Below are 24,564 nucleotides of genomic sequence, written 5' to 3'. Positions count from 1 at the left end.
CTTTGGAATTTCTAGTGCACCTAGTAAAATCTATTTTAATCCTCTTGCCCAATCTAGATTTCCTTAGTTCACCTCAGATGCCACAGCGCTAAAGCTAGACATTCTCCAAGAGATTGATAACAAACACATCAGGGGGTGATGTCTGCTTCTTCTGTCAACAAGGCACTTGGCAATATTAGTGCTGACGGGCAGAGTGGGAAGTAAGTTGTGCCAGACGTGCTGGGGCACATTACTTCCTCTTCCTCCCCCACAGAGCAAGGGGAAGCAGGAACAAGATTGCAACCTGCTATCCCTTATTCAGGCTGGATTGTAAAGTCAGACTCCCCCGCCTAAATAAATAAGTATTCTTAGTCCCAAAGATATTAGAAGCAGCAATCTCATTTCCATTGGGGTAATATGCATAGGCCAAACACATAGGGCCAGATTCTTAGCAGCTCTAAATCAGTGTAGCTCTGTAGAAGTCAAGGGATTTACTTGATTTATTTCAGCTGTAAATCTGGCCCAGTGATCTTTCATTGACACAGCACTTCCTTCCGAGAGAACATGACTAATCTGTAACTTTGAGTGAAAGAAACACAGAAAAAGGTTTCACACAAGACTATTTTTGTCAAAAAAAATCTCCTTTGTACACAGTGACGTTTAAGTCGATACTCTCTATAATGAACTGCTCATCCAGTCAAGTTGGCAGAGGGGAGTTTTAAGTTTAAAACAGAATGTTAAATACTATAATGGAGTTGAGGACTGTGAAAATGGAGATTGGCTAGCCGCTGGCTATCACCTGTAAGGCCCAGGTCTCTAGGCTTTAACAGATCACCTCTTCTGGAACCAGGGAAGTATCTCCATCCAAAATTCTTTGTCCAGCAACAACCGCTTGCATTGGGCTGGAAATGAAGTGCAGTTTTAGAAACTCCACCATCCCGTTCAAGACAGACTGGTTGTTATACAGAAATGACCACAATTGCAACTCTCTCCAAGAGGAAACAGGATTTCAACCATACAAGTACTGTCGTGCCCCGATACTCAGGAATTATCTACACAGGAGATTCTTCACGTTTATACCAGTAGAAATAAACAGATTTAATTATACCCATATATCCCCCCGGCGTGGATGCACTTATTTCAGAACAAAAGTGGCTTTTTTATTAATCTTAAATTAAACCACTTCCAAAATGACAAACTAAATCAGAAAAAGGCCCTCTTATATAACAGAATATGAATGTCTATACAGGGAATTATACTGGTATTCACAAACAAAAGACTTCATTTAACATTAATTAAGTTTGCTCTCATCAATGAGCAAAGCTATGAAAAGTTAGGAAATACAAAGTTAAGGCCAGTGGGAGCCGCGATCGGCCGGACCTGCGGACGGGGCAGGTAAACAAACCAGCCCAGCCCACCAGGGGCTTTCCCTACACAAGCGGTGACCCCAGTTTGAGAAACACTGCAGTAGAACCTCAGAGTTATGAGCACCAGAGTTACGAACTGACCAGTCAACCACACACCTCATTTGGAACCAGAGTATACTATCAGGCAGCAGCAGAGACAACAACAACAAAAAAGCAAATACAGGACAGTACTGTGTTAAACAAACAAAAGGGGGGAGGGATAGCTCAGTGGTTTGAGCATTGGCCTGCTAAACCCAGGGTTGTGAGTTCAATCCTTGAGGGGGCCACTTAGGGAGCTGGGGCAAAATCAGTACTTGGTCCTGCTAGTGAAGGCAGGGGGCTGGACTCGATGACCTTTCAAGGTCCCTTCCAGTTCTAGGAGATAGGATATCTCCATTAATTTATTATTTATTTATTTATTTAAACTATTAAAAAAGACAGGGAAATCAGCATTTTTCTTCTGCATGGTAAAATTTCAAAGCTGTATTAAGTCTATGTTCAGTTGTAAACTTTTGAAAGAACAGCCTTAACATTTTGTTCAGAGTTACAAACACTTCATAGTTATGAGCAGCCTCCATTCCCAAGGTGTTTGTAACTCTGAGGTTCTACTGTAAAAGATTACAAAGTCAAGAACTGTCAAGACAGGAAAAACCAAAATGAACGCTGCCCATGCAACCTTAATGCATACTCACAAGGGGACCAAATTATGATACAGCCTTTAACAACATGCAGACATGAAGAAGCAGGGGTTCTACAGACAACAGATTCCTTCACTACACAACCCTGATTCATCCCCAGAGCAGATCCATCTTGTAACCTGAAAGAATCAGGGGGCTGAATTAAGGCTGTATGGGAACATTAATTCTAATACCAATTTGAAAATGCTTGACTTCGCAACCTTTTAATCCTTAACTTTGTATTTTCTAATATATTATGGTTTCATTTATAGATGAGAGCAAACTTAACTAATGTTAAATGAAGTTTTTTGTTTGCAAATTTTCTTCATTTTTAACAGTAAGAAATCTTTTTCTGTATGTGCTATTTAAATAATAAAATCACTTACATATTTGTTGTTTTCAGTGTATATTTTATTACCAGGGTTATCTTTCAGAAGCTCCAGGTTTCGCCATACTGTGCCATGCTGCCTGATATATTGAAAATTATTAAACTATATTCAAAAAACCCTTTTTTTAATGCAACTTCTACATGACTTTTTTTTAAACTCTGTAATAGAAAACTGAGTAAGGACTCATTTTCTTGACCATTAAAATGTTCCAGATGTGGTTTTTACAATGTTAACATAACTTGTAGCTGAATATTTTTTCTGTTTTATATTTACACATTGTGACAGGGATTTTCATTTTTTTTTAAACTATGACAAGCTTGATAGCTCTACGTTATAGCTCTGAAGAAATAAAAGTTATAATTCTCTTGGATGGACTTTTTGAGTTCCATTGACATTTAACCACTTTGCTACATAAACTTTAGATTCATAAATTACATCTACTGCCTCAACAAAATGGAAGTCTGGATTCATATTTGTGAAAAAAGGCAAAAACAACCTGTTTTTTAAATTAAAGCTTTTCTTCATCTTAAGCAGAAACACTGTCAACCAGTCAAAGTTACAGTAACTTCAGTTTTAAGCAAATCAGCTGTGATTTGTCATTAACACGAGTTACAGCATGTCCAAAAGAAACGGTCGTACAATGGAATCTTTTGCATATTCATGACTAGGGAGACTCCATATTCTCAAACTTCCATCGTTAAAAAGGGTAATTACATAACTGTGAAGTAGAATTGCATTAATACTTGCACTTACAGGGAGAGAAGCAACATGGCCCCAAGGATAAATCACAGGACTAAGAATCAAGACACATGGATTATATTCCCAGCTCTGCTACTGACTCACTGTGTATACATAAACCAGTCACTAGGCTTCTCTGTGCCTTGGTTTTCCCAACTTAAGTGTAAAATGGAGATAATGTTGCTCATCTACCTTTGCAAATTGCTCTGGCACATTTTTATGAATGAAGAGAGCTATATAAATAACAAAGATTATTATTACACAAACCACCAAAACTACATTAAAAGAAGGTTGCAAAGTCAATCACTGAGAAGTTAGGAAATGCCCCCTTCTGCGTATGCATCATGATACAGTCTTTAATTGCAAGATCACATACTATTTGTCTCAGTCTTTCATCCGCCCACTCTCTGGCTCCCAGCACACTCACCGGTTTTGCTTCCTGGCTCCCAGTTTCAGTCTCTTTACCCAGTCAATCCCAATCTACCCTACCCTCCCAATCCTAGTTTCCCTCTTCCCTACCCACTATCAGCCTCTAGTACCAATTCCTGCCCCACCCCCAGGCTCCTTGTCCTAATACATTTCCCCTGCCACCTTCCCCTCGCACAGGTCTAGCATTTGTCCCTTCTGCATCTGAATCAAGCAGTTTTCCCCTCCATGCTACCTGGGCCCAGTAGAGAGGTCATTGAGAGCACAGGACATATAGGCTCCCTGATCTCAGTTCAGGTGCCCAGACCCAGGATGGCCCACTGCAGCCCAGAACTGCAATTGCAAGTAGAGTCCTGCTCAGCCCTGTGCTGGAGCATGCTCACTGAGGACAGAACCTTTGGGGAATTTAGCTGCTAAAGTCTAAGTCGTGTCTGCCGAGCATGTGCAAACTGCCATTTTCCAAAGGCCTTGGCCTAACTTAAGTGGATTTTCACAGGGATGGCAAAAGGCACATCCCGGACACAAGGGCCACCTCTGTTAAATTTCAAGTCCCTGCTCCAAAGCATGGGGGTGTAAGAGCTTTTCAAAGAAAAGGTCACCAGAACTTAACGAGGGTAAAACAACATATCTAGCTTCACTCTTGTGTCTGAAATTTAAAAAAAAGTAATAATAATTCAACATGAAGCAGACATCCAGCATGGAACATTTCAGCCCAAATGGTTAAAGTTTGACAAAGTTTAAGCAACTAAAAACAGGGTCTTGTAATGGGGAGTATCAAGTAACCTTAATAGGTAGCACTACCAGCCCAACCCACAATACAGTTTCTTTCATCCAAGAATCTCAGAGCACTTTGCAAATATTTATTGATTAAGCTTCAGAAAGCATCTCTGACTATCACTACAATATTCCATTTTTTACCGCCATAACATTACTGTCATACTAGTGTACAACTAAAGTAACAGAATGGTGAATGAGGCTCCAAAATCTTAGATGTTAAAAAAGTGTTTCCTTATCTGTTTTATTCATAATATCTTAATGAGTTTTTTTTAAACTGTGGAAGTTTAAAATTTACATTTTACAATTTATAATTTTTTTTTACGACTATATACCTGACACTTAAATTGGACAATGAAACTGAACTTGTCGGTTTGATTGTTTATAGTCACTCTCACTTTCTGACTCTTTACCGTTATCAGAATACTGTTAGTGTTAAAGTGTCCAACTTTGCAGGGAAAATATGTTTTCAATTTTATATTTCAATTATATATAATTAAACCTCACATTCTGGACCTAAAATACTTAACAGCATCCCTTTCATCTTCAATTTCTTTATTGAAAGAATAAGGACGGGTCATGTAAAAGCAAGCTTGCCACTACCAGAGAGAGGAAAGGAGAAATTTTTCCGTATACAGGGACAGGAAGAAAATGAAAACAAACAAATTAAATACATATACATTTTAAAATATCAACATACCGTACTTATTTCTGGAAACGTGGACCAGAATTCATCATTTGAATGTCTTGAACAGGACTGACACATTTATATATCATTTTCATTTTAAATGCAACTTTACAAAAAGAATGTAAAATGTCAGTAAATGTATACTGGTAAGATTATTGTCTAATTCCTGTATCTCTCTCACACTATTTTAATTTGTTTTCTTACATATTACAATATTATAATGAAAATAGGCAGACAAAAACAGTATAGTGATAAAAAAAAATGGTCCTTGAAGTATGGGATCAGCCTCAGATATTAAACCAGAATTTATGCTATATAGAAACAGTGGCTAACTCAATACCTTTTACGCCACAAATTATGGTTTTCACTTTTACAGAAACTTGCACCACATTGACAAAATATTTGCACCTGATATGCTGCAATCAGAGATCTCCTATGATAATATATATATATATACACACACACACACACACACACACAATAGGGCTAAGGGAGAGGACCAGGGAAAAATTACCCAAACCCGTAAATTCCAGATTATGTCCCTAATTCTGCAAATTTAGATTCACCAGTTTAGAGCCCCACTGAAGTCAACTGGACTAACCAGATAGATTCCGTTGCAGAATCCGGGCATAAGGGACTTCCTGGGCATAACGAGAAAGTAATTAGCAGTTGTCCATAATGCCTAGCTACTGCAGTATGTCGAATTTACTTTCTACATTAGGAGCAACAGCAATATGAAGGAAAGTATTGGTCCTCTACTTAGTGGCAAAAGAGAGCTAAAAAATTATGACATCAAGAAGGCTGGAGTTCAATGCCTATTTTGCTTCAGGCTGCACTAAAATGGTTAATGGTGACCAGATACTCAATATAATTAATACTGACAAAGAGTAAGGAATGCAAACTAAAATAGGGAAAGAACAGGTTAAAGTCTATTTAGATAAGTTAAATGTATTCATGTCAGCAGAGGCTTATGATATTAATCCTAGGATACTTAAAGCAGCTGATGCAATCTTAGAACCATTAGCAATTATTTCCCAGAACTCATGGAAGACGGGTAAAGTCCAAGAGGACTGGAGAAGGGCAAACAGTACCTATCTTTAAAAAGAGAAAGAAGGAGGACCCGTGGCATTATAAACCAGGCAGCCTAACTTAGATACCTGGAAAGATACTGGAACAAATTATTAAACAATCAATTTGTAACCACCTAAAGGACAATAGGTTTACAAGGAGTAGCCAGCATGGCATTGTCAAGAATAAACTGTGCCAAAAAAACACAATTTCCGTCTTTGATAGGGTTACTGGCCTAGTGGATGAGAGGAAGCAGTAGACATGATATAGTTTGATTTTAATAAGGCTTTTGACACAATACCACATGACATTCTCATAAACAAACTAGGGAAATATGTTCTAGATGAAATTACTATTAAATGGGTGCATAACTGGTTGAAAGACTGTACTCAAAGAGTAGTTATCAACAGTTTGCTGTCAAACTAGGAGGATGTATTTAGTGAGTCCCACAGGGGTCAGTCTTGGGTTTGGTACTTGTCAACATTTTTATTAATGACTTGGATAATAGAGTAGAGAGCGTGCTTATAAAATCCATGGATGATACCGAGCTGGGAGGGGTTGCTATTACTTTGGAGGACAGAATTAGAATTCAAAACAATCTTGACAAATTAGAGAATTGGTCTGAAATCAGTAAGATGAAATTCAATAAAGACAAGTACAAAGTATTTTACTTCGGAAAGAAAAATCAAATGCACAGCTACAAAATGGGAATAACTGGCTAGGTGGTAGTACTGCTGAAAAGGATCTGGAGGTTATAGAGGATCACAAATTGAATAAAAGTCAACAATGTGACGTGGTTGTGTAACCCACACACCTTCTGGGTGTGGTGTTCTGTCCCATCTAGTGGCACCGAGACCACTTAAAGAGAGAGTGTTAAATGACTCTACAACCTTAGCTAACAGGAAGTTGGCTTTTAGCTCACGTGGTAGAGGCTCATGCACTAATGTCCAGAGGTCCCCGGTTTGATCCCGTCTGCCGATGACCAGGGTCTGTCAGCGTTACAAGTGGGGGCTCATCAGGTATTTCAACTGGGAAGTCTCTGAAGCTCAGGACACGCTTCCTTAGCTACGGGAAAGTATGTAACCTACACACCTCTTGGGTGTGGTGTTCTGTCCCATCTAGTGGCACCAAGACCACTTAGAGAGAGAGAGAGAGAGAGAGAGAGAGAGAGAGAGGTGTATTAGCAGGAGTGTCCTACATAAGACTAGGAAGGTAACTGTCCTGCTGTACTTAGTACTGATGAGGCCTCCGCTGGAGTACTGTGTCCAATTCTGAACACCACACTTTAGGAAAAATGTAAACAAATTGGAGAGTCCAGAGACAAGCAACAAAAATGACAGAAGGTTTAGAAAGATTTAAAAAGCTGGGCATGTTTAATCTTGAGAAAAGAAGACTTGAGAGGGCACCTGATAACAGTCTTCAAATATGTTAAAGGCTGTTATAAATTGGATCAATTATTCTCCATGTCCACTGAAGGTAGGACGAGAAGTAATGGGCTTAATCTGCAGCATGAGAGATGTAGGTTAGATATTAGGAAAAAGCTTTCTATTTATAAGGGTAGTTAAGTTCTGGACTAGGTTTCCAAAGGAGCTTGATAAGAATAGGTTACACAAACACCTGTCAGGGATAGTCTAGGTATACTTAGTCCTGCCTCAGCACAGGGGTTGGACTTAATGACTTCTCAAGGCCGCTTCCAGTCCTATATTTCTATGATTCTTTTGTCCTTTTCTTTCAGATCCCAATGTAGTTTTTGTTGGATAGTTTCATTTTTTGTGTTACTTTTGTTGCCTGGTTTTATTTTTTTAATTAATTGTGAGTTGAGTTGATTTTGAAGACTAAGAGATCCATGTATACAGAAATTATTTTTATTTTTTTAAACACAGAGCCTATCGCAACAAAGCTTTCGTACCAAGGAAACACACCTCTGCACGTCTAGTAAAATTTAAGGTAGGGTTGCATTTCAGACCTCTGTGCCCTACAATGAGATTGCAATTACTAGATGATCCCAGTTTGCCATTGTTACTCAGAATATTTTTCCCCTCTTGTAATGAAATGGCTCAGAATTGAAAATAACCTAAGACGCTGACTCTTAGTATAAACTAATAATCTGCAAACATTTATTTTTTAAAACATTAATGAGTTATAGGTAAAGAAAACAGTAAAGTTTGCAAATCGGCTTTCCCAACCCAACCTCCCCAGTTCATCCAAACTGAACACACTGGAAAGGAAAAAAAAAAAAAAAAAAAAAAAAAAAAAAAAAAAAAAGGCTCTAAGCCCAAGTCCTTCTGTTAAGTTTCTTCCCAGTATGTTTTAAATTGGGTTCTGTGTGTTTTTTTAGTAAGTACTTACAGCCTGATCCTACTACTTTTAATGATGCAAGTTAGCCCTTACTCATGTATAAGTGAGGTTGCAAGATCAGGATCTGAATCTTTAGCCTTTGACAAAAGGCTTCTAGGAAGAAAAGCCTGAGCGTAGCAACAAGTTAGGCAGCTAGCCCTGCTGAAGGCTAACTAGTAGGAGAAACTTGGTTTACATTACAGTAAACCAACAGGGCTCACAGAATGCAATTTTTAAAGTTTAATTATGCTCTTGGGTGAAAAGAAGCAAACTGTCAAATGCTGATCTAAATGACCCTTTGTCAATTACATTTATCAGTAATAAATTCCAAGTTCTGGCATGCCATGCCAATACTCACAGAAACCTTCAATCTTGTCAGCTGTCTTGCTCCAGGCCACCTGCCTGGTTTCCATTATGACTTGGATGGTCCTCCTTTCTGGAGTAAACTTCTTGAGACTGAACACTGTCATAACTGTTCCCAGCTCCAGAGTCCTTTTAATCTGGCTCTTCTCATACTCCGGCAGCACTCCATAGTCTGTGCTCTTTCTGGACATTTTTTAAAATCAAATTTCATCAAACTGATACGTTCCTGAGGTGCTGAAAAAGGGGAGGAGAGAAGGGAGCAAAATTTAATATTTAAATAACTTTACTTTGTTTTATTTCCTTCAATTTACCAAAAAATGAAAAATAAAATAAAGGATCAGTGTTGAAAAAAGTTCAAAATGCATCACTGCACTTCAGGTGCAAGCATACAGTCTCAGCTATCTGGTTAACCTTGACAACAATCCTACCTAGTCTGTGAGGTTTTCAAGGAGAAATGTGTTTCGCTGGGGGAGGGATCAGTGATCCAGTGCAGCAGGACTCACAACACTCAGCTGGGTGGAGCAGCCTTAGCATTCAATGAAATATGATCTCAGATTCTAAACAACAAAACAAAAACTCCACTGTTTCATCAACAATGCAACAATAATGACTATCTAAAGTTCCATGGTAGCATAAGGCGAGCTAAGATCATTCTGGCCCAAATTTATAACAGTATTTGAACAAATGCTCCCCCCATCCCTCTGGTGTATGCAGGAAAACTGGGATTGCAAGCATGCAAAGGTAGCGCAAATGCACCTGACCTTTGATTTGCATGCACACACAGTTATAAATGTGGTCTGTCTCTTTCAAATATTATCTGCAGCATTATGCAGAAGGCTCAAAATTATATTTTATACAGTGGATGATTTGATTCTCCCCAGAAACAACAGAGAAGACATGGGAGAGAAAACAGTGTAAGAGGAGACGTAAGAGATACGCTCACTGTAAGCATAGCTGTGACAAAGAGGAGAAAGCATCTGAAACTAAAAGGAGATTCATGTGTACATGAGAGAAGACTGTGCCTATCTTATAACAAAGAAAGCAGCTAAAAATAATCAAGAAACTGAATAAGTGTGAGGGATTATTTTGTTCAAATTCTAAGTCTAGGTCTACATTAGAAACTTTTGCTGGTATAGGAATGTCAGTTAGAAGGGTGATTTGTTTGCAACATTTCCAGCAAAAGCCCTAATGCAGTTTACACTGGTAAACAAACCGGCCCAGCCCGCCAGGGTGCTTACCCCGGCGAGCCGCAAGCCGCGTGCCAAAGGTTGCCGACCCCTGTTATATTGTAACCACTGGAACCCATTTCTGTGTTGTCAGTAAACTTTTCCATACAAAGTGTGCCCTGGGTCCTTTTACACCACATAATAGTGTCTACAGGGTCTTTCTTTTACTAAGGTGCACCTCATTGACACTAAAAGGTGAAAAATAAGCTTTGAATCCTTCAGCGAATAATTCTCATTTGCAGGGCAATCCAGAAGTATCACTAGAGAGGCCAATGCAGTCTGGATCTGGTGAATTCAAAGATGAAATCACAGGCAAATGTCCAGAATTTGGCCTCCTTTGGGTAGTCTCAGCAGATGTTAAATGATGTACCTTCCACCCCATGGCCCAGCTCTCCAACAACTATCAGAACGCTTTTTTCATTTTTTTAATTATTATTGTTTTATAAGGAGTGAGAGACCACTGACTCGTCACTCTTAGCAATTCTCTTTAATAGAGACACATATAGAGAAGGTAGCAGCTCTATTCCAAATCTGAAACCACTACTCACTTTCTCTCCCTATAAGAAGTCTTCCCATTTTAGAATACCACCATATTTATCTTCTATATCAGCTTTTTTCAAGTGTTCTATGTGCAAACTAAAAACTTTTAGGGCATGTCGACACTGCAATTAGACACCCGCGGCTGGCCCGTGCCAGCCGACTTAGACTCACAGGGCTTGGGCTGACGTGCTGTTTAATTGTGGTTTAGATATTCCAGCTTGGGCTGCAGCCTGAGGTCTGCGATCCTCCCACCTGCCTACAATTAATCTACAATTAAACAGTCCCACAGACTGAGCACCACGAGACCAAGTGAGCTGACACAGGCCAGCCACGGGTTTTTAATTGCAGTGTAGACATATCCTGGCTTTCAGGCTCAAAGGGTATTATGATTTTCCTTCCTGTCAGAAATATCTAGAAACCCTTTACATCCTGGGTATTAAGAACATAGTGGCTTAGATATCAATAAAGGAAAATAAGCCTCTGCAACAGTTTTAAAGTATGCCTAAAATCTTACCATATCGGCGGGAAGCGGCGCGGGCGAGGGATGAGCTGGCCACGGCTTCCCGCCACCCCCATTGGCCTGGGACGGCGAACCGCGGCCAGTGGGGGCCGCGATCGGCCGAACCTGCCGCGTCAGCAGGTAAATAAACTGGCCCGGCCCGCCAGCGTGCTTACTCTGGCGAGCCGCGTGCCAAACGTTGCCGACCCCTGGTGTAAACTGTCAAGGCTCCATTGAAGTTAGTAGAGTGATGACAATTTACACCAGCTGAGGATCTGACCCCATGACTCAGAAGAGGACAAGAAAGACCTCAGGGAAAAAGACAAATTATAATATTGTATTTAATGTCAGTCTTTGCACCTTTAAAGCTTTACGACCATACAGTACTTACATCTCCATGTGGTCACCTCATCTCTTATTTATGTGACAAATGGCACATGTTTCTGTACATGACAGCCATCAAGCGAGGAGACCGCTGAGACACAGTGCTTAATTTGTAATGAAAGAGGTGCAGGGGCTCAAGCAATTCGGTGCCAGGGCTCAAGCAATTTTTTTACATCATAACTGATGCAGCAAGCCGAGAGGTGCCGGGGCTATGAACTGCCAAGCCTAGAGGTGGCACAAATTAAGCACTGCTGAGAGACACAAGAGGCCCAATGCACGTGCTGCAACTCTCATAAATATCAAGAAGCTTCCATGTCTCAGTCTCCTGCACATCACTGCAGCCATTAACGAATTACAGTCGCGGGTACACCTCACCCTGGTGCAGAATCCTGCACACAATGGACACTGTGGAGCCTACTCTTTCATCCACGAGCAAAGGAGGAAGTGGTTTAATTTTCGCACAAGAAGCAGTGGCTGTCACCACAGCTTTCTTGACATCCCTCTCAACCAGGGCCAGAAGTAGGAAGGGCTTAAAGCCCCTCACAGCAGCTTCAACCACCAGCTCCAGAATCTCCTCTGGTTCTCTTCCGCTCTCCTCAATCCACTACCCTTCACCATGAGCAGTTTCAGTTTCCATTTGGATAACCAATCTGACTCTGCTACTTCTCGCTTCCCTTCTGTAACCTCCTTCTTTAACCTAACTTCCCCCCCATCACTGTCTCCTGACCTGATCCTTACTAAATACCGTTTTCTTCAGATCTCCCTCCTCCTCTCTCTCTCTCTCTCACCAACACTTACTTTCTTTTCACCATCTCATCATCCACTCCTTTCACAAAGTCCACTCTCCCAGCCTTCTCAAAGTTCTCTGCTACAGTCACCCTTCTCTTTCAAATCCCTTCTTAAATAATACTTCACTTAATCTTTCCTACTGCACACTGATGAAGAAGATCATGATCTGCCCTGTTATCCCATTTTACATTAGATTCTAAGCTCTCTGGAGCAGGGACCATACCTTTTAGCCCATGTTTTGCAAAGCACTACAGAGGTTTATGGTGTTCTGTACCCATTTATTCATATTAAATTTTTCTATTAACTCTAATGGGAGTTATGTATACCAATCCCCAGGGAATGATGACAAATTATCTATCAGGGTCACTGTGTTGATAGGATTTAGCCGAAAGTGCAATCGATCCTTTTGACTCTATAGAACTAATCACATAATTCATTCATGAAATTATAGTGGATTCATATCTAGTGATCTACCCATAATCCCTTCAGTTACAATGCTTTCCAATAACAAGAGATAATGGCAATGCATGAAGGGGAAAAAAATCAAAGGAAATCCTTGATCTGACTTTTAAACATACAATACTGTTCTTGCTCTCTCCTTCCTTCCTCCCCCATCACACCCAAAATTAAGAATTGCATTAACATCAATCAGACCATAATTCAGATCTGTAGCATTGAGTCTTTAAAAAATAATTTTTAGAAGTTCATTTTTTTAATGCTCCACTGAATTATACACAGTCAAGCGCCTGACTACTAAATTAATCTCATTTTCTTGATAATCTAACAAAACAGATCAGATATGTCTTTTATAGGGACAAACAGTAGCTGTAAAGCAAAACCTGACAAATTTATTTCATTCGAGGAATGCTTTGGGGCAGTCTCTTCACACAGGAAGTTGCTTAATAAGGATGGCCTTTTGTACACTTCTCAATGTATATGGTACATTGGTTTTAATAAATTTCTGCTCCTAAATTTTCTGAGAATTATAAAAGATTATCTTTTCCCCCCTTAAGATGTAAGCATCTTCATTGGTTATTTTATCATTAATTCTAAATTTCAAGATACATATCAGTGGTCAGGTTTGTACTGTACTCTGAAATCATCCTAAATTTAATGATATCTACTTCATTGAACAGACATGGAAAAAGATCTGTTGGATGGACTAAAAACCTTAAATTGACCAATGAAGGATTGCTCCCTACAGTATAAAACTTTCCACTACTTTTACTCTATACCATTCCCCTTTCAAAGTGACCTACCCGTTTACTTTAAAGTAACTTTAAAGTATTTTAAATGAAGTAAAGTTCATTTAAAGTAACATCACAATGAGTTTCTCAACTATGAAATTTATTAGACCCCTAAAGGAAGTGATGAAAGCACATGAGATTAGACTGGGCAAAGCACAATGTGTGATGTTTGTAACAATCATGCACTGACCAGTATAGAGGTACTATTTGACCTATCAGAAATTTTTTTTAATCTATTCATCAAAGTAGTTATTTATTATCACGGTATCTGAGCATGCCACAGTCAGTGGACTTTAGCCTCACAATATCGCTGTGAGGAACAGAAGTGTTATCCCTCTTTTACAGATAGTGAACTGGAGCAGAGGGGAAAATAAATGACCAGTGCAAAAGAAGTCTGTGACTGACCTGGGAATTGAACACAGTAACAGTTCTAAACACAAGTCTAGTCCCCAATCCACTAGATTATCCCTTCCTACTCCCACAATGTGATGTGGGTAGACAATTGAGTTGATGGGGGGTCTTGCACATGTCACATTGCAGGACTGGGAACGCTGAATGTACTGTATAACCTCACTAATGTGCACTAAAGGCTAGAAAAACATTGCAAATAACTAAGAACAACTATAATGCAAACATAAGATATACTACCTTTATTTATTTAGACAACGGTATTGAGTTATACTTTGTTATAGTGCTTCATAATTTGTTAAGACAACTCCTTTGTATACTAAGAGCTCTCCACACCTACCTGCTAACAGATCTTTGCTAAGAAGCAGGGAGAAGAGAAAGAACTGCACTAAATGCAAATTATCACAGGTGTAGGTTACTGCAATGCTGCAGCATTTATTATGATCATTATTTCTTGTAGTTGCGCCCATGATATGCCAGGTGCTTTCCAGGCATCCTAGGTGGGACAGGAAGGATGGTGTGGCAGCAGCAGCATCTGGAGATCTTTGACCTCAGGCAGATCACTCACTAGTAATACTTCCATTCACCCTGCTTTGTCTTAGCTATTTAGATCGCAAGCGCTCCTTGGGCAAGGACCGCCTCTAGCTGGGTTTGTACAGCGCCTAGCACAACTGGGCAGGGCTCTCAGCAGAGGTTACCCTCAGGCTAGCTGACAGCGTCAGGCCGGCGAGAGGGGAAGGAAGAAGCCGCCCCAAAGGGCCTTTCTATACAAGTGCCCCGCTGCAGCCCCACGAACAACCCTGCAAGGCCAAGACCAAACACCCAGACCGCTGCCCCCCCGACCCCGCGCGCAGGGAGCTCCGGCTGCACCAGCCCCGCCTCGCTCGGGCCGCGCCTGCAGCTGTCAAAGGCTCCCAGCGCTGCAGCGTTTCCTTCCTTCTTTTTGCAGACCGGCCCCGGCCCCGGCCGCTGCAGAGCCCAGCGCCGGCGAGAGCCCCCGGCCGGGGGACAGGTGCCGCCCGGGCGCTGGGCCAACCCCCGGGGGGCGCCGGGCCAACGGCCGCGGGGAGCGCGCCCTCCTCCAGCCCCCTCGCCCCCAGCCTCGGCGGCGACGGGCTGGGGCTCACTCGCCCGCCTCCCTGCCTCCTGCCTCACCTGGGCGCGGGGAGCTGCAGCCCCGGGAGCCTCCCGGCCGGTGCCCTACGCTGCAGGCGGCGGCGCCAAGGGAGCCGGTGCCGGTGCCGCTGCCAGGCCGGTCGGTGGCTGAGACTCTCCGAGGCTCCCCGCTTCTGCTTCTGTGGTAGCAACTGGGGGGGTCATGTGACCGGCCCCGGCCACCTACTGGCGGTGCGGGGAGAGGAGCCTCGGCCCCGGGGGAGGCTGAGGCGGGACAGGCGCCTCTCTCCCCTCCCCCCCCCATCCCGGCCCTCGGGGCGGGACCCCTCGGGGTGGGGGCCGCCTCCGCTGGGGGGCTGGGCGGGACCCCCACGGGTAGGGGCCGGCTCCCCTCAGGGGCTGGATGGGACCCCCACGGGGAGGCGGCTCCCCTCAGGGGCTGGATGGGACCCCCACGGGTAGGGACCGGCTCCCCTCAGGGGCTGGGCGGGACCCCCGCGGGGGGGGCCGGCTCCCCTCAGGGGCTGGATGGGACCCCCGCGGGGGGGGGCCGGCTCCCCAGGGGGCGGGGCCTGGCCGGGATCCGAGGGGAGGGGAGCCGGGTCCCCACGGGACAGGGTGGGACCCCGAGGTAGAGGCCGTAGCGCAGCCTTCAGTCTGACCCATGCCAAGAGGTCATGTCCCTCCTCTGGCCTCCAAAACCCAGGGTGTGGAAATCCCCGGGGGCGGGGGGTTAATACGAAGCTCCCAGTCTTTTCCCGCCTGTCTTCGGAGCCGGCCAGGGCGCTGGGGTGACGGGGCGAGAACTGTTCTCTGCGCCCCTGGGGGCGAGAACTGTCATTGGGTCGGAGTCAAAGCTGAGATTCGCACAGCTCCCGGGGGGCTCCACAGGCTGAGGCTTTAGGGATAAGACTAACTGTGGTGAGAAGGGGTTGCTGCAATACTGATGCAGGAGCCCCCAGTTCACGGGGGGCTCTTCCATTAGCACATAGGGAAATACTCATCGCCTGGTCTGCTGCTAGGTGAGGGCACCTGTTCGGCACATTCTTTTCCATTGCTTGGAGTCAGGGGTAGCTACTGCTTGAGGAAGCAGGAAGCTATGGCAAGGGAATCTGCCTGACCTACTTTAACAGCTCTTTGATCTCTGGTTTGAAAGGGATGGTCGAAAAACTCCAACTACCACGTTTTTCCCAGGCCCAACATTGGTCCTCAGCACCTGTCCTAGATGGATGGATGACCAATGGAAAACAGCATATCAACATATTGCCTGTAGAGACAAAATTGCTGCAGATAATGGAATCCTACAGATAGGGCATTCTGTAACAGTGCCACGCACCACGGGATCAGACATTCTGGCAGAGCCCAAGACATGCTATTCTGGCCAAGCATGGATATGGACATGGTACCAAAATTACAAGAAAAAGGAAGTAATAGGAAACACATAAGATTTGAGATCACCTGTGGTCCAAGTTTGACCCAGATCTATTGAATTAAACTGGAGTAATTACTATTTACTAGTGGATTACTCATTCTTTCTTAAATAGATATGTTGCACAGTACAATGAGTAACAATGTAATAGCACATTGTAAATGGCAGTTTGCTCATCAGAATATTCCAGGGAAGATAATGAAAGTCATAATTCATAAGTGGCTCATTTTGGCCATTTTGTAATTATGTATCACACTATATCAGTTCCTTTCAATGCATAGATTAATAGGTTAGCAGAAAAACAGGGTGGATAAAAATCAGTGGATTTTTTTAAATTTTTTTTTTACTTAAAAATCAAATAAAAAAATTCAATTTATTTAAATTATAACTTTTTAAAAAATAAATCTGTTTAAAATGAAATCTGAATTTAATGCAAAATATGTTAGGCCTAAACTACTTATAATTTAATTATAAATGTGAAATGTTTTGATGAGAAGTTTATGTATCCAAAACATTTAAAGTTTGTTTGTTTAATAAAAATACATTGTATATGCTGTTTTGTGTGTTTGTTTTAATTCCAGTTACCATCCTAATATGGCACACAAATCATGAGCAAAAAGTTAATTATCTAGTAAATAAGCAATACATCATTCACCATTTTCTAACATACTAAAAATGTACAAATAAGAATCTGAAAATATTAATCTATATAATTATTTAAATAAATGTAGTTATAGTGTACCCTCTTACATAGCAAAATCTACAATGTAGGCCAGAGGTGGGCAAACTATGGCCCGTGGGCCACATCCGGCCCATAGGACTGTCCCGGCCAGCTCTTGAGCTCCCGGCCGGGGAGGCTAGCCCCCGGTCCCTCCCGCACTGTGCCCCCTCCCCCGCAGCCTCAGCTCAGCACGCTGCCAGCCTCTGGTCCGCCGCTCCTGAGGGGGCCTGTTGGGGGGCGGGGGTGTGGATAGGGGTCGGGGCAGTCAGGGGACGGGGGGGGGGGGGGGGGGGGGGGGGGGGCCGGGGGGGGGGCCGGGCGGGGGGCCCCGGGGGGGGGGACAGTCAGGGGACAAGGAGCAGGGAGGGTTGGATGGGTCTTGGGTTCTGAGGGGGGTGGATAGGGGGCGGGGGCCAGGCTGTTTGGGGAGGCACAGCCTTCCCTACAGTTTCGCAAGCCGATGTGGCCCTTGGCCCAAAAAGTTTGCCCACCCCTGGTGTAGGCTCTATTTAGTTATAAAATCAACATATTTTAATAGTCATATCAACCAATGAGAATGCACATTTCTTTAGAAAATAACCAGTACAAATGCAAAAGTTAACTAAAATTGATTATTTAAATTGAGGCTTTCCACTTGGTGATTTAAATCATGATTTCAATTGCTGATTTAAATCAATCCACCCTGAAAAGTCAGTACAAATGGCAAATAACTGGATTTTTTTTTAAAAGGCAAGAAGGATTCATGGAATCAGTCTCATAAGACTGGGGCCAAGAAATAGAATCAGTTGCTTACTGGTACTACACCTCTACCCTGATATAACGCTGTCCTAGGGAGCCAAAAAATCTTACCGCATTATAGGTGAAACCGCATTATATCGAACTTGCTTTGATCCGCCGATCCACATTATATCCAAATTCGTGTTATATCAGCTCGTGGTAGAGGTGTAGAGGTGTAGTTTGTCACACATTCATTGCACCTCCACCCATAGATATTTCACAAATAAACAACTGGGTGTGTAAACTAAGAAAAGTAGAGAGAACTCTTTCTGGACACACCAGCTAATATCCTTATCCCTTTGAAATGTGTCACAGAATTTCTAATGACCACAAGTACTCAGGGACAGAATTGGACATTACATTCAAAAGATATCACCTCCAAAGTCCAGAGCCTGCGTGTCCTACGGCTGCAGAATTTGCTGAAGCATCTACCCATTGCCATTCCCTTGATGTAGAATTGTGCTTCAGGGTCTACGTTTTCATTTAAAAATATTTCTAGCCCTCATGGTTACAAAAGAAACCCTCCAAAACTCGAGCTGAGCATAAACCTATACATTGTTGCGTACCACAGTCTATCGCTAGCCTGAAACAACAGCTCTCAGAGGTGTGGGCCATGGGTGTTAACTGTGAAACTAAAGATGACTATTAAACTTTCAACATTATTAACTATCTCACTGATGATGATTTTAGCAGAATCATTCTGCTAACTGCTTCTCACACCTTTTCAGCTGCCAAACTTTTCCCTTGACATCATCTATGATGCAGTTATGAATTATCCACACAAAACTCTGCAGGAAATAGAAAACTGAAAATGGGGGGGGGGTATAAAAATAAATTGAATTTAGTATCAATAACACAGGGACTGTGCCAAGGGTATTATTTATTTTCAGTTCTTAATCATTAAACCCCTCTATTTTTAATTTTAAAAGAAGCTGCCATTAAATTTTTAGTCATTTGCTCAACAGTGCAACCGACTCCTGAGACCTTGTTGTAGAAGTTAGATACAACTTATGGCAGAGTATACAAGGCTTTGCCTAATACTATGCTAAGGCAGTGGTTCACTATTGACTCAGAAGAAAGACTAACACCTACTGGGGGGGAGGAAAAGCTCAATGGTTTGAGCATTAGCCTGCTAAACCCAGGGTTGTGAGTTCAATCCTTGAGGGGGCCACTTGGGGATCTGGGGCAAAATCAGTACTTGGTCCTGCTAGTGAAGGCAGGGGGCTGGACTTGATGACCTTTCAAGGTCCCTTCCAGTTCTAGGAGATGGGATATCTCCATCAATTTATTTTTATTTACTGAATCACCAACATGTTGCACATTATCTTGTGATAGCACCTCCACTATACTGCACCTATACTTTGTCTTAAAGGAGAAAAGTTACATAGTCACAGAATATATTAAATATATGGAAGAGGATCAAACCATAGCTGCATAACACTAAATTCCCAAGCTTGTTGGATGTAATTAAGGCCTGGTCCACACTAACCCCCCACTTTGGACTAAGGTACGCAAATTCAGCTACGTTAATAACATAGCTGAATTCGAAGTACCTTAGTCCGAACTTACCGCGGGTCCAGACGCGGCAGGCAGGCTCCCCCGTCGATGCCGCATACTCCTCTCGCCGAGCTGGAGTACCAGCGTCGACAGCGAGCACTTCCGGGATTGATTCCAGAAGATCAATTGCCTGCCGCCGAACCAGGAAGTAAGTGTAGACGTACCCTTAGAATGGAATTCACAAAAGCCAGCATAGTAGGCAGGGAGCCACCTAAGCTAGCCAGGAAGATGCCAATGAGAGTGGTGTGTTCTAAGTCTTGCCCCTCTCGTGGAGATAGGCATCTCTCTCTTTTTGCAATCCACAGCCCGGAACATTCCCCCTCCCACCTGTTTACAGCAGGACCGACTCTAGGCACCAGCGTTCCAAGCATGTGCTTGAGGCAGCACTTTTCAAGGGACGGCACTCCATTTTTTTTTTTTTTTTTTTCTTTGGTTCCGGCCCTCCGGCCCTTTTTTTTTTTTTCTTGGGGCGGCAAAAAACCTGGAGCCGGCCCTGGTTTACAGGCAGGGCCGGCTTTAGGCCAATTCCACCAATTACCCCGAATCGGGCCCCGCGGCCAGTGGCAGGGCCGCCGGGGAGCAGGGGGGAAGAAGTGGCCGAGAATCCCTTCTCTGGCTAGAGGCTCCGTTTTAATTTTTACTCACCCGGCGGCGCGCTGGGTCTTCGGCGGCACATCCTTCAGTGCCGCCGAAGACCCGGAGCGAGTGAAGGACCCACCGCCGAAGACTAGGAGGGCCGCCCGGTGAGTACAAGCCCCACGTGTTTTTTTACGTGTTTTTTTTTTTAAGTCATCCCCGCCGAGGCCCCGTCGAAACTATTCGAATCGGGCCCCACACTTCCTAAAGCCGGCCCTGTTTACAGGAGTCAGGTGGCTTAGGCACCAAGTTGTTCTTGTGAGAATGAGTTAGGCAAGAGTCACGCAGTTTAGGCTTGGAATTTCTTTAAATCAAGTGTACAAAAACTATCTGCAATTTGCATGTCAAGCACTTGTAGGGAAAGGCTGCAGTGCAGATCCAATCGGACGAATAACCATCTCAAAAAGGTTATTAGGAATAAGCAGAGAGCTATAGGGAATTGGGAAAGGTTTTGATCAGCAAAGAAAGCTTGGAGGTTAGAAAATGTGAGAATTGCTACAAGTCAAGCTGAATTAGTTCTTGCCAAGGAAATTAAAATAAATAATAAGTTATATAAATAAAAAGAGAATAAGGAAGGATTAGGTTATGCTGCTATGCAGTGTGGATGAGAGGGAGAGTAAAAATAACGTAGGTATTGCTCAAAAACTAAATGAATACTTAGCCTCAGTTTTCAATAAGGATGATAATATGAAACATGACCATGAAGGCAGGACGGCTGATGGAAATGAGTGTATAGATATGGAAATTATCACATCTGATATGGGGGAAAATGTAAAGATCTTAATGCATTCAAATCAGGGGAGCCAGATAATTTCCATCCCAGAATATTTAAAGAACAGGCACATGAGATTACTAGTCCTGTAGCAAGAATTTTTAATGTGTCTATCTATTCAGAGGTAGTAGCATATGACTGGAGAATAGCTAACATTGTACCTATATTTAAGGAAGGAAAAAAATGATCTAAGCTATTACAGATCCGTTAGTCTGACCTCTGTACTATGCAAAGTTTTAGAACAAATTGTGATGGAAAGAATAATTAAATTCTTGGAGGTAAATGGAAAAGGAGATTAATGCAACTTTACCAAAGGTAGATCATGCCAGACTAACCTGATTTGCTTCTCTAGGGCCTGGTCTACACTAACCCCCCAATTCGAACTAAGGTACGCAACTTCAGCTACGTGAATAACGTAGCTGAAGTTGACGTACCTTAGTTCGAACTTACCGCGGTCCAGACGCGGCAGGCAGGCTCCCATGTCGACTCCGCGTACTGCTCTCGCCGAGCAGGATTACTGGAATCGACAGCGAGCACTTCTGGGTTCGATTTATCGCGTCCAGACAAGACGCGATAAATCGAACCTGGAAGTTCGATTGCCAGCAGCCGAACTACCGCGTAAGTGTAGCCAAGCCCTAAGGTTCTGCCTGTCCTTATTCCTGTACCTTTTAACTGAAAATGACATCCTTTTTGGATGTTTGTAGTATTGTTGGTACCAGGATAAGAGAAGACAAGGTGGGTGATGTAATATATTTTATTTGACCAACTTCTGTTGATGAAAGATACAAGCTTTCGAGTTACACAGAGATCTTCTTCAGGTCTGGGAAAGGTACTTCAAGTGTCACAGCTAAATACAAGGTGGACCAGATAGTTTCAGGAGTTCTCAGGACAAATTATTTGGTGGCCTCAAAGTGTGGCTACCAACTCTTGCTGGTGGCTGCTCTCACACTTTTTCCTAAAATATTTAATTAGCTTTAGGAAAAACAAATAAATACGCACATATACATGTCCAAATGATTGTAATTTATTTCTTGCTAACTAGCAAGTCTGTTGTGAAAAGTGATATTAACAAACATACGAGTATCACTTTTCACAGCAGACTTACTCAGCCCTGGCAAGCCTGAGGACAAATTAAGGCCTTGATGGGTGGGGTTGAGGGAGGCAGCGGGGGCCAGGGATGATGGGGGTGGATAGGTGGTGGCCGGCCGGGGAAGACACCAGGGGCCGGAGCCTGAAGCCCCACAGCTAGGGGACAGGGCCTGGGGATGGAACCCGAAGCTGTGCAGCCGGAGCCTGGGGTGGGAGCCTGAAACCCCGGAGCCAGAGCCTGCCTCCCCCCACTCCAGGGCCAAAACCCAAAGCTTGAGCCCCACCGCCCTTGGGAAGAGGAGGAACTCACCGGCTGCCTGCTTCTCCAGCATTGTGCCCCAGGTGTCTCCAGAAGGGGGCAGGGCTCAACCGCTGCTAAGGACCCCAGCAACCAACACCAAGGCGGTGTATCCCAGGAGCAACAGGGAGGGGTAGGGGAAGGGGGAGGGGCGGCTGCTTCCTCTCCTTCCTCCTGCCCCCCCCCCTCCAAATCATAGCCCAGGAGGTTGCGGCTGCAAGAAAAGCCCCTGGCAGCTGCATTTCAGAAAAGCTGGTTTAGCATAAGTAGTTAACATATATTCCAAGAGACCATTCAAGGTGAAGTGGCCCATTACAGTTAACATCTCTGCAGTCATAGAACATCCTTTTTAGATGTAAATTTCCCTGTCCCACACAAACCTCATGTATAGTATCACAATGTACATGGCTCCGTGCTTATTACAGGGCCTAATAACCTAGACACTATATCTAAATGCTCTGGTAGATAATATCTGGACTTCAAGCACATTGTATAGCTGCAGACATGTCCACATTCTCATACTTTGGATAATTACAGTACCATCTCACCACAATTTCTGTACAGGTCTGAATCCAGATTCCCTTGAAAGTGGTTTTCTTTTAAAGTGCTCTAGTAGTTACTTGACTCAGTTCTTACGGATTTACATTTTAATCTTCATAAATCTTTGTAGCCTAATCATAATATTTAAAAGTAAATACTGATTTAAGATATACTATTCAAGTGCAGTAATGGAGAAGTTAATATGGGAGAGAATGGGTGTTGTGCTTTTTAATAACTGGCTGGGACATTTGTTTGAATCCCAAAATACTAAACTGCTGTTTTTATACCTACCATCTTCTTGCCCTCTTATAATTTGCAAACCTTTATGAAATTGGCTTTTTTTGTTCACGTGAATGTTTGGGGAATGGCTGTCCTTCATATGGATGCCCCATCCTGAAAGAAATCTTTTCTGAATCCTCTTCTGGCCCTCAAACAACCCCCCAACCTCTCCAAGCTGATCATCAGAAGCAAGCTCCCCACAGACCAGGACACACGAACTCAAAGCAACACCAGACCCAGCCAGAACAACAGATGCAAAACCTGCAGACATATCACCACTGCTACAACGATCATCATCCCCCACAGCATACCAATCAAGATCCATGGAACCTATACCATGCCTATCACAATATGTGATATACCTCATGAAGTGCACCAAATGCCCCAATAAAAACAATGTGGATGAGACAAGACAATCACTACTCTCTCAAATGAACTCACACAGGAAAATGATAAAAGATAAAAACATCCTGTCACCTGTGGGTGAACACTTTTCACAAAAAGAACGAGGAGTACTTGTGGCACCTTAGAGATTAACAAATTTAGCTTTCATGGGCTAAAACCCACTTCATCGTATGCATGCAGTGGAAAATACAGTAGGAAGATATATAGATATAGATATATATATACACACACACACACACACAGAGAGAGAACATGAAAAAATGGATGTTGCCATACCAACTCTAACAAGACCAATCAATTAAGGTGGCTATTATCAGCAGGAGAAAAAAAACTTTTGTAGTGATAATCAGGATGGCCCATTTCAAACAGTTGAGAGGGTGTGAGTAACAGTAGGGGAAAAATTAGCATGGGGAAATAGTTTTTACTTTTCAGAGTAGCAGCCGTGTTAGTCTGTATCCGCAAAAAGAACAGGAGTACTTGTGGCACCTTAGAGACTAACAAATTTATTAGAGCATAAGCTTTCGTGGGCTACAACCCACTTCTTCGGATGCATATTTTTTTTACTTTGTGTAATGACCCATCCATTCCCAGTCTTTATTCAAGCCTAATTTAATGGTGTCCAGTTTGCAAATTAATTCCAGTTCTGCAGTTTCTCGTTGGAGTCTGTTTTTGAAGTTTTTTTGTTGAAGAATTGTGACTTTTAGGTCTGTAATGGAGTGACCAGGGAGATTGAATGTTTTTGAATGTTCAACTGGTTTTTGAATGTTATAATTCTTGATGTCTGACTTGTGTCCATTTATTCTTTTGCATAGAGACTGTCCGGTACATGGCAGAGGGGCATTACACTACTCTGAACTTTTCACAAAGTGATCACTCTATATCTGACCTATCAGTCCTCATCCTCAAAGTAAACCTGCACAACACTTTCAAAAGACAAGCATTGGAGCTTAAATTCAAAACTGCTAGACACTAAAAATCATGGACTGAATAGAGACACTGAGTTTATG

At 42.9% G+C, this 24,564-nt stretch overlaps 1 protein-coding gene across 1 annotated transcript in view; it reads right to left on the bottom strand.

The window, feature by feature from the left end:
• LOC112106861 (1-phosphatidylinositol 4,5-bisphosphate phosphodiesterase gamma-2) overlaps positions 1–15,250 on the bottom strand; it is an 86,709-nt gene extending 71,459 nt beyond the window's left edge. Inside the window, exons 1-2 of the mRNA XM_024200325.2 lie at positions 15,094–15,250; positions 8,841–9,079 (exon numbers count right to left, since the gene is read on the bottom strand). Of these exons, the coding sequence (XP_024056093.1) occupies positions 8,841–9,036 (196 nt within the window). The 5' untranslated portion in view covers positions 9,037–9,079; positions 15,094–15,250. The remainder of the gene's footprint in view (positions 1–8,840; positions 9,080–15,093) is intronic.
• Between the last annotated feature and the right edge of the window lie 9,314 nt (positions 15,251–24,564).

This window comes from Terrapene carolina, unplaced genomic scaffold, assembly GCF_002925995.2.
Source record: "Terrapene carolina triunguis isolate 2854851 unplaced genomic scaffold, T_m_triunguis-2.0 Scaffold33891, whole genome shotgun sequence".
Classification (NCBI taxonomy): Eukaryota; Metazoa; Chordata; order Testudines; family Emydidae; genus Terrapene; species Terrapene triunguis.
The sequence above is the reverse complement of the archived record's forward strand: the minus strand, read 5'-3'. Positions and strand labels throughout refer to the sequence as shown.